The sequence below is a fragment of the Denticeps clupeoides genome, chromosome 6, assembly GCF_900700375.1.
Source record: "Denticeps clupeoides chromosome 6, fDenClu1.1, whole genome shotgun sequence".
Classification (NCBI taxonomy): Eukaryota; Metazoa; Chordata; class Actinopteri; order Clupeiformes; family Denticipitidae; genus Denticeps; species Denticeps clupeoides.
The window spans coordinates 15,219,878-15,230,919 of NC_041712.1; the positions used below are offsets into that span (position 1 = coordinate 15,219,878).

Genomic DNA, 11,042 nt, shown 5'->3' on the forward strand with positions numbered 1-11,042 from the left:
AGTCTAATTTCTGGGGTATCTATAGTTAATTCTGGGTTTTCTGATCTGAGAATGCTCTTTATGGTTCAATTTGCCATGCTGACACTTTTATTTTATTATATTTTATTATTGTTTTTTTTAACCGGTCTGTAGGTCTCACCACTCTATTCTGTACTCATGTACCCATTTCTGGCTCTGAATCCACAGTCTAGATCTAAGCAAGAAAATCTAGCTATTTGTTGCTAGGCTCTGCTCCTAATGTGGTATTCCGTGGTGAGCCTTATAAAGATGAGGAGCTCAGAGGGCTGATGATAGATCTTGTGGCATGTGATGAAGATGAAGATTATCAGCAACATCATTCTACTTTGTAATCTGACCATATTTCATGCAGGTTAAGGATTCTGTGAATAAATGATGACATGGCCTTTGCCTTGGAGACAGCATTTATTGGATAGATATCCGGTGGTGGGGGAAGACTGGAGCCATTAGTAGTTTTCTGAATCTTTAAATGTGTTTTGTTTATTGGTCCTTAAACGTTTTAAATAAATGACTTGAATTAAGTAAAACCTATATTGAGAAATGTAGTGAAATTAGCAAATGTCTTCAGGCCCAAAAGAAAGTCAGATTCACACTCATTTCATTGCTACATGTTTAATTATACAGCAGACCACATGTTAAATTTTAATACACATGATCTCATTTGTCTGTCATATACAAAAGATAAACTTGTGCAAATATTTGGAGTACATGAGCGAGATACAAAAAATGAAGTCAAGGACAGTTTATTGACCAAACACTACCATGAGCTGTAAAGGCTTTTTTTTTTTGTTCAAGGTAACGCTGCTGAGGACTTAAAGGATTATTTGGCAACAACTTGAGGACACATTCTTGAGGCTCTCGACAAACAATAGCATGTAAAATGCCAATTATGAACTCCTGGCTCATCCAAAGAGGGGCGGGGAGTTGTGAAAGTCGGCGTCAGCCAGGTACGACAGTGTGGTGTTTCGCAGTGTTGAAAAGATTATGTGGTCTGGGGAATTGGCCAACCTGCACATGCAGGTAGGTGTGAAGCGGACCCCCCACCTCCTCCTTTCCCCACCCCCTGTGATCCCCCCTGGGGGAAGTTCCCATGGCGGGAGTCGAGAGGTTCAAACATGCTCAGTCCAGTCAAACACTAGACAAGGGAACTGCTGACAGAAGGCAAGCAGACTGCCAGTTGCCTTCCTTTAACACACACACACACATATATCACTTATGTACACACATACATATACTGAAAAGTGACCTACAAACACACAGCTTCAACTATGCCTGATAAATTGAAAGAGCTTTTTGGTTTAACTTTAATCTGGGACATGTCTGTACACATTGTTCATGTAATGGCGGGTGTGGGTCTGTAGGAACAAATTAATTTCGGCAGCATAATGACTAAATGCAACATATGACTATGCAGAAAATCCAAAAGTAGGATGGATGACATTGGATGGTCTTGCAAAAAAAGGGAACATATATGTTAAAATAAAGTTTATTCCTGGTGATATTTACACAATGTACACATGCATTGTGCTTAAATGCACAAAGCACAAAAAATGTTCACTACAGTGCATGGGTGTATGAAAGCTGAAAAAAAATCTGCTGTAATGTAGTAATATTTATACTATATACATCTACTTGGTGAAGGGATGTGTGAGAGGGTCAACATGGAGCCGATGAGCAGAAAGACCCCTCACTGTTCTGTGAACAGTCATCTGGCTCCTGCTCTGTGAGTTTCAGAATTACCACCTTCCTCTGGAGCTGACTGGACATTTGGAGTGGCCCCGGGGTTTTGTCCTCCGACTGGTGCTCCAGGAGTGGTGCATTCTGGGTTGGGGTTAGCAGTTGTGCGGCAGATGGGGAGAGGGGCGGCATCTCCACCCCGTGGCTCAGCAGGAGGCAAATTACGTCGGTGTAGCCTCCCTTGACGGCAAGGTGGAGGGGGGTGAGGCCGTGCTCATCTTGTGCATGGACTGCCTCCGGCCACCGTGCCAGCAGCTCCTTCAGGACATCGATGTGGCCACCTTCTGCAGCCAGGTGGCAAGGGGTATGCAGGGCCTGGCTGGTGCTCCGGGGGTCTGCCCCTTCCTCCAGGAGCATCCGGACCGTGGGAACATGGCCCTTTTTTGCCGCCAAGTGAATGGCAGTGAGGCCCTGGGCGTTTCTTGAGTGGATGTCAGCCCCATGTCTCACCAGCAGCCTTGATGTACTGGTGTGGCCTGTTTCTGCAGCAGCATGTAGGGGGGCTTGCAACCCATCAGCGTTAAGGTGCACGTCAGCCCCCAGCTCCACTAGGATGCGTGCCACCCGATACTGTCCCCTCCTGGAAGCCAGATGGAGCGGTGTCTGCCCATCTGATGTCTGCCCATCAGGGTTGGCGCCTGCCTGTTTCACCAATAGCTTCACGATGCCCAGGTGGCCCTGCCAGGCAGCCAGGTGGAGGGCAGTCCAGTCGTCCTTGCCCCGCACGTGTACATCAGCTCCTCGGCTGAGTAGGACCCTGAGCACATGCTCCTGGCTGTGCTGGCAGGCGATGTGTGTGGGTGTGCGGCCTTGGGCGTCGACCTCATTGATGGAAGCGCCACGGTCCAGGAGGAGACGGGACAGAAACTCGTCACCATTCTGCGCTGCAAAGTGGAGTGGAGTGTACTGATCCTCATCCTTCGCATTGACACTGGTGCTTTTGCGGCTAAGAAGCACCTCTGCAACACCCTTCAGACGCTTCTCAGTGGCCAAATGGAGAGGCGTGGCGCCCCGGGTATCTGCAAGGTTGGGGTTACAGTTGTTGAGCAACAGGAACTTGACAGCCTCCTCATTAGCCAGGCTTACGGCATAGTGGAGCAGGCTGCCGCCCCCCTCCAATTGTAAGTCAACATCCTGGGGCTGCAGGATCTTCATCAGCTTGGCAATGTCCTCTGTCCGAATGGCCTCACACAACTTCCGCTTCTGCACCTCTGCAGAGTCTAAACATGACGGAGGGCAGGGTTACAGTCTGTCACTAACCAAGGATTCACACGTCACCAAGAATACAACACAGTCAGTACAGTTAGAATTCTTACCATTGGCGCTGTTCTCCCTCTCAAATGAAAGGGTGATGGAGCCCTGAGAGGAGAAGGCCGAGTCAACAGAGGAGATACCCGAGAGCCTTTTGCTGGTGTTGTCTTTGCTTTGCAAGCAGTCCTCTTTCCCTCGGTCAAAACTGCGGGAGATCCCAGAGTCGATCTGGCTCAGTAGCTCCGTCAGTCCGCAGTCCTTCTCAGGCAACATGGCTGACTTGGGCCTTACTGGCTTCTGTTCTGGGCCCTGGGCGGAGAACAACATAGCTTAAAAAATGTAGAAATAAATTGCATCCTGTACTATTATGACAATGATAGAAAATTAAAACAGACTTTAGTTCTTAGCTACTCTGCCACATTCCAAATGCCAAGTTAATGAATGATAAATCAATCATATTTTTAAATACATGTTTTGGATAATATTGGACTATTATTTTGTTGCCCTGTATATCCCATGGTGATGGCAACAATGACCACAAGAAATCCTTAACACAATTGCTAAATAGATGCCACAGTAACAACATGTACTTTATGAAGAGGTTAACATCCGCTATGGAAACTATGTGTGTTACAAAAACATCAGAAATAGCTGAGCTATGGAGAGGTGGTGAAACAATGCCACAGGGCTGCATTCTCCAGTCCTGATGAAACATAGTTGTTTGTGATTCTTCAGCTAAAGTAGGAATACCATAAGATTGCTAAATCCCCAAACCACAGCAGCTGGCCCATATGGCAAACAGACGACGATATGGTTTTTAAAAAAAAAAAAAAAAAAAAAAAAAAATGAAGATGCTACCTGGTCAGAAGGTGCCAGTGGTGAACAAGGGATGGGTAGGGATTCAGACACAGATGCTCTGCTCTCTTCATTGGGTTTGGAGCACAAATCCTCAGCCTCTGATGTGATTTCTGGATGAAACAATGGACCACACTGTCAGATAAAACCTTGCATTTCAAGCCCAGTGCATAACTCTAAATGATCCTTTTTTGGGGCAGTGGTTGGGGTTAGGTCTAGTGGTTAAGTAAGCGGCCCCGTAATCAGAAGGTTGGCGGTTTGAATCCCACTGAGCAAAGCACTGTCCCCACACACTGCTCCCCGGTCGCCGGTCATGGCTGCCCACTGCTCACTCAGGGTGATGGGTTAAATGAAGAGTACAGATTTCACTGTGTGCACCGTGTGCTGTGCTGCGGTGTATCACAAGTGACAATCACTTCACTTTTCTTTTAAGACTACAAGATTGCTTTTTTGATTCACTAATCAATAAAAAAAATTGCCACCCACACGTTTTTTTTTTTTTTTTTTTTTTTTAACGTAGAAAAACAACATTGCAATTTGCATCGCTAAACAGGAAATTTGCCAGTGCTACATACTGAGGCACAACTCACCCTGGAAACTGGGCCTGGCACTAGGTGCATCAGCCCAACACCTCTGCATGAGCGCCATAAAGCCAGAGCAGGCCTGAGGCCTACTGCGGGGGATAGCGCTGAGCTCAGGACGTGTCCCCTTCACCACCTTCACCATGATATGCAGGATGTTATTCTCTCCTGGAAAACACAATACAACCAAATATATTGTAATACAATACAAATTAGTAAGTAAAATGAAGACTATGGCATGAATGTTAAGGATTTAGAATAAATAACCAATTTGGCAAATGCCCTTTTAAATCTCGCTTATAAGAAAGCTAATGTCCTTTCCAGGACCACCAGTGCCACATTGTGCTGTTTTGATTTTGATGCTGCTGTTCTTGATGCTGCTGTCAGTGCGTGTCAAGACCAGGTATTGGACAGCCCACCCCTACTATTATGTATGGAACAGCAATCATGGCAGGCTAAATGCTGAAATAAATATTGACTCTGGGTGTACATTGTGGTTTTCTTGGAACAGTTCGGGTGGTAGTAGCCTAGTGGGTAACACACTCGCCTATGAACCAGAAGACCCGGGTTCAAACCCCACTTACTACCATTGTGTCCCTGAGCAAGACACTTAACCCTAAGTTGCTCCAAGGGGGGACTGTCCCTGTAACTACTGATTGTAAGTCGCTCTGGATAAGGGCGTCTGATAAATGCTGTAAATGTAAAATGTCTGATCTCTGTGACTGTCACCCAGAGACCTTAGCCTAGCTGTGCTCAGTTCGGGGCTGGTATATGGCAACTCTGGCCATGACCTGACCCAGCCACACAAATCTCAGCTTAGCTTTGATGTAAGCATGTTATTAATTAATTGTGACTCTGCTGTCAGCTGCATTACATTTATTACATGTCATTTGCCAAATCCTAACTTCATATCAGCTCATGTAAAAATATGTTTTTTGCAGAGTGCCTATTGAAGTTGTGTAATGTTCTGAATTATTCATTGACAGAAAGCAAACAGTGACATGTCTCAATTGTGTACTTCTGTAATTGCAGTACTACATTTGAGAGTCTGCAAAAACCATGAAAGGTAGACTAGTTCTGTTTCACTGACTCTAGGAACCCATGCCAAGAAAAAGAGAAGACGTTCTAGCTTGTGCCCAAAAGGTGCACTTTTCACTCTACAGTACCCAATCAACTGCCACGGGGTACCTGATATGCCTGGGAAAAAAAAGGAAAGAAAACTGTCCCTGGAATCCAGAGTAAACATGTGGTGTCCCTGGGAACAAAACGCCTACGGCGCCTTTTGATAATGCACAAAACAAACTTTCATTTCAGTTCATTGGCGAGGTACTTATTGAGATGAATCACTGCAAGTGAACGCCTCCAAAAATGTTCCATTAAAACAAGCCAGAGAATAAAACAGAAGGGCGGATGACCTGTACGTATCCATGGGTGAAGGCCACAAACACAGAGCACCATATATAAAGTGCTCCTCATAACATGTTATGAAACATGACATTCATCCTTACCTTGGTAAGGCTTTTTCTGGCTCAGGATTCCCCAGATTACAATGGAAAAGCTATAAAAAAATGTTTTAACAGAGCTGAATAAAACTGAATGGTTGAATGAAACGTAATTGTTCAAAATTAGTTTGGTGTCAGCAGAGTGCCATTTGTGCCTAATATGGTCACACCTGTACACATCGTGCTTGGTGTCAGAAACACGGTCCTTTTCGATGATCCTCTCTGGGGGTAGGTAGGCGATGGTGCCACAGAACCCATCGCGGCTGATGTCGTTGTCCCTGGAAAAGCCATTCCACCTGGCCAAGCCAAAGTCTGAGATCTGTAGAAGGGAAAGCATGGGGGGAAAAAAACATGGGTGTTTTTTTTATTTTGCCCCACCCATACTTGTGCATAGAGCAAGGAAGGTAATAGAACCTGCCCTGTGGGTACTCAGGAAAGAGGATAGGCCTGGCGTGTGTGTGTGTGTGTGTGTGTGTGTGCCTGCGTGCGTGTCTGACCGGGTGGGTGTGTGCCCGCTCTTTGTTAGCACAACCTAGCGGCGGCCTGTCAAGACTGGCCTGGACGATGTGTTTACATCCCCTTTTCCCAACGCATAGAGGGCGTTCCTGCCTATCCTCCCACCGTTTCATTACTCATCCATTAGGACGTGTGTGATAGTAACCAGGATGATTCCTGGGAAACTATTTCATCCCTGAAGGAGTTGGGAGGGATTTATGTAAAAGACGTTTAAAAGTAATGACAGCTGCTGCCCTCCCCTTTTCCCCCTTTGGCTGAAATCCTGGGAATTAATGGCATGGACACACTCAAAAAAGTGAGAATGTTTATGGAAATCTTCTCACTTTGAAGACATATTGTTAGGAACTACTTTAAGGGATTTACCTTGACATGGTAGTGGGCGTCCAGCAGAATGTTGGCTGGCTTCAGATCCAGATGGAGCAGAGGTGGGTTCATGCAGTGCAGGAAGTTCATGCCAACCGCTGTCTCGTGGATAATGCGGAAGCGCAGCTCCCAAGGCAGCGGCTCAGAAGCCAGGAGTGTCTCCAGGGAGCCTGTCTCCATGTACTCCATTACGAGGCCCTGGGGGTCATTGCAGATACCATAAACTGGCAGGATGTAGCGGAATTTCGCCGCCTCCATCTTCTGAGCCTCTTCGAGAAGCTCAGCCCGCTCCCTGAAAAAGAGAGAAAACAGGCATAACTTCTCAAATCTAGGTGAGTGGTCACAACTGTAGATCAGCACTGGACAACAGTCATTCCTTCCCAATCTTACTCCACTAAAATTGAGGCAAAAATGTAGTGAGTGCAACTAACTCAGTAGAATTAGACCCAACACACTAAGCAAATTTCAGACAGAATATTTAAACATTGCATTAGACTTAAACAAAGACACACAGGACAACAATGGGGCCTTTTTAAACCACTGAGTGAACAACGGAGCACATTTCCAGAATTCAAAGGAACTACTGCTGGAATGGAATGTGCTGCATGTATGAGAGCCACGCTGACTGATGTTAGATCATTATTATTGTGAAAGCAAATTCCCATATGATCTGTGATGTTCATATACAGCATAATGCTATACATTATACAGCAGAAGATGCATGTGCTTCCCTAGAATGACGGAGAGGAGCAGGGTGCGAAAGAAAAAGAAGAATGGTTGATGAACAGATAGGAAACCACCAACAATTAATTTAAAAACGCATGGGCACAATATCAACCATAAATACAATACAAAGCTATACAATTAAAGAACACTTCATTGCGTAGGGGGTTCTGAAATGTCCCTTTCTGAATTTGTATATCTGTTTATGTTTAATTTGTTAAAAAGGCAAAAGTTCATTCTTCAAAGCACTCATGTCCCCCGTCACCTATTAAAGCTGCCCCTGCTTTAAAGTGAGTTTATGGGCCGGAATATTTCTCTCCAGGTTCCCCTCGTTTGTTATTCCAGGGAAGGCCTCTCAGGCCGGTCCAACAAGACCAAAGAACAGACCCCTTGTTACCGGCGCGCTTGCACAACCTCACACCCTTTTATTAACCTTATCAGTGTTCAGTGCCCTCATAGCAAGGCACACAAGGAGCCACGTATCACCAACCTTACATACAAAAATGTCAAGGAGACAGAGCATTGAAGATGCTTTCAAGTTTTAATGAGCGCATTTTAACTGTGGCTGGTACCCGTTCCAAAAGGCACACAGGAAGTACCTGACATGCGTAAATTAAAAGTAAAATAACGTGTGTAGTTGCATGATAGATGAATAACAAAAATGTAGTTTAAGCCAACTCGGCTCTTTACCAAATCTAAAATACAGAGCATGCAGCAAAGGCATGCAGCAATCTTTTTTTTCCTGGAGCTGTGAGTGAATGAGGCAAGCCAAATAATAAGAGTCTGTGCAAGCACTGAGCTCCAGAAAAAAAAAAAAAAAAGCTGATAGCAGCATGTAAGAAATAAAGGAATAACACAAGGAATGAAAAGAGAGAAAATGAGGCGCACACCCTTTTTGGCTAATCCTGCCCTCACACCATATCTCAATCTACGCTTCTTCTTGCCCTCCGAACCAGACAATGCTGCTTCTTTTTCAACCAGACCTGCTGGACCGGTTCCACCGATATGCACATTGTCTCCATAAACAGGCGCTGGAAAGACGCCGGCAGGCACAAAGCCTGAACTGTGTGGTGGAGAGAGCAGAGTTTGTGCGTCCTGCCGATGGTTGGGGCTGATAGTCAGGGATTTAGGTTCACTGACAACTGCAACGTGCCGAGGTAGACATTTAGCAGCCAGCAACAACTTCCGCAGAGGCCTACTGGTTCGACTGGGCATGTGATGTTGCAAGAGGAATGCGCAATAAACCCATGACACCACCAAACAAACCATAATCCACCACGGGGTTAACTGAGTGTCCAGAAATAGCCAGAAGCAAGGGCTCTTTTTTTATGATTATGTGCATGTACACTCCATTAATCATTAGCAAAGTGTACAAACATCACAAAAGGGTCATGCATAAGGAAGTCTAGACTATATTTAGAGGGAAATTGTGTTTAGGAACAGCTCCTCATATTCCAGTTCCACATTCAAAACTGCATGATTCTAGTAAACAGACAGACAGCATTCAAATCGGAAAAGGAATAAGATGACTAAAAATAGGCTCAGTTCGCAACTTTCTGGTCTGTAAAAGCATGAAAAAAAATCAACACCTTTTCTGTTCATATTGCTATGAGAAGAACTTTATACTAATCCATCAAGAGGTCCTGATCTGTACGGGCATATTACATTACGGTTCTAATTTAAGGCTTGTTTTTTTTAACGGAACAAGCATATGTGGCACATAATTATGCATTCAAGGGGAAGTAATTAATGCTAAATTTACTTTACAGTTGCCTTTCATTTTACGCAGTTCCAGAAAATGCTGGGTGGCAAGTTTGTGCCCGGCAGAAGTCTGGCATCCCGCAGTTGCTCATACTGCTGGTAAAATGAAAAACCGTCGACTCAACGGACTGATAGCAGAGCCGTCCTTGCTGTGATTTACCCAGACAAGGTACACGAGCAGCAGAAAGAACACATGACTACTGGGCCACACCATACCACAGCATGCATATGAAATACACCCACTTTCACACACGGTATATGGAACATAAGTGCACAGCATGACATACTGAGTGCTGTGTGGTGTGGTAGACAGTAAGATATATTTGTCTATAATTAAAAATAGTATAGAGCTACAATACTGAAATATTTTGCTAAAAAAAAATAAAGCAAATAGCAGTTGAAGTGTGCCCTTGCCAGATCAGGTTTATGTTGGCATGCTGAGATGATGCAATTTAAGGTACTTTTTGTGGGAGAGCCACAGCGGCTGAGTCAAAACGGTACGTCATTGTGACCCCAGGCAATGTCTTGAAACAAGTGACACTTGGGGGCTTCAATTACTGGAATCATCCATGAACATGGTATGTATCAAGCCTCCAAATGAAAGCAGAGCTTCAGACATGCTGAACTTCTCGATTATAAAAAGGTGGGAGGAAAACACTTCAGGCAAGTTGAATAACACACACTTAAAACAACTTTACATTTTGGGTATGGTGTATGTTTGAAATTTCATCCCTACACAGCCTCCGACTGACAAAAACTGACAAAATAAAAGAATACATATAACACTCACTTTTCGTCCACATGAAGACTAGGAGGACATTTGATTGCCAGCCATGTTTTCCACTGAACGTGCCGCACTTTGTACACTTGCCCAAATCCGCCGGAGCCTATCTTCTCCCAGTTCCCAAACTCGGAGGAGTCAAACGTCTTCAGCAGCCCCATGTTCCCTGGGGAGCTCTCCAGAACATCCATCTTCCTGACTTTGGCGGCTCCAGCCGAGCTGAGAAGACTCCTGATCCCCCTCACAAGAGCTACAGCCACTGACTCACCTGGGCCACTGTGAGCTCAGGCTTGTTGTTCTTTTTTCCCCTTCCACCCTCCCCTCTTTCACTTTGCCTGGGTGCTGTCTGGCCCTGCCCTCCCTAACCAGGTGAAGGGCGGAGCCATGGCCGGTGACATCACATCCTGTGTCAGAAGTACACTAGATTTGTGTGTGTGTGTGTGTGTTTCCTTTAAATATCTTTTGAAACATTAACAGAACCATTAAGTTTTACCCTCTCTTGTTGCTCTTGGAAATGCCTTGTTTATGAAAAAAACCCGATCCTCCGGAGGAAACGAATACCTGTGGAATGCAAGATCACCCAATACCTCCCCGTTTCCTGTTTAATCTTTAAATGTGCCTGTACCACGCCTCTGGGTAGAAGAGGGCAAAGTTTACCTCGAGGGGAAATAGGATATTGCCTCATTCGTGTGAAAAGGCATGTGCCTATTAGTCTCCGTGGCAGAAATCATCATCCATCCCTCTGGTGTCTAGAACTTTTTCAGCACTTGTGTTATCCTGAACTACGAGAGAATCAGCCTGACTCAGCATATATGATGATATAACACGCTGGCAATGAGGAACAATGATCACAAAGGGGCTGTGGAGATGCAGGAACTGGCTTCATAAATGCATGAGAACAGAGACGCTTGCATGTGTGAGGCGAGAGTATCAATTAGTACGAGAGCATCTTCT

The 11,042-nt window shown here is 45.1% G+C and overlaps 1 protein-coding gene across 2 annotated transcripts; it reads right to left on the minus strand.

Moving 5' to 3' along the window:
* Positions 1–614: 614 nt before the first annotated feature.
* Positions 615–10,381, minus strand: ripk4 (receptor-interacting serine-threonine kinase 4). 2 transcript variants are annotated; one of them, XM_028983502.1, is made up of 8 exons: positions 10,179–10,381; positions 6,824–7,115; positions 6,115–6,263; positions 5,951–6,000; positions 4,452–4,610; positions 3,865–3,974; positions 3,072–3,315; positions 615–2,975 (listed from the first exon to the last, which is right to left on the minus strand). In XM_028983502.1, the coding sequence occupies exons 1-8, from the start codon at positions 10,277–10,279 to the stop codon at positions 1,675–1,677; spliced, it is 2,406 nt and encodes an 801-aa protein (XP_028839335.1). In that variant the 5' UTR covers positions 10,280–10,381; the 3' UTR covers positions 615–1,674. The 2 variants fall into 2 exon arrangements, with proteins under 2 accessions (XP_028839335.1, XP_028839334.1); XM_028983501.1 differs by having other exon boundaries at positions 10,098–10,381.
* Positions 10,382–11,042: the final 661 nt, after the last annotated feature.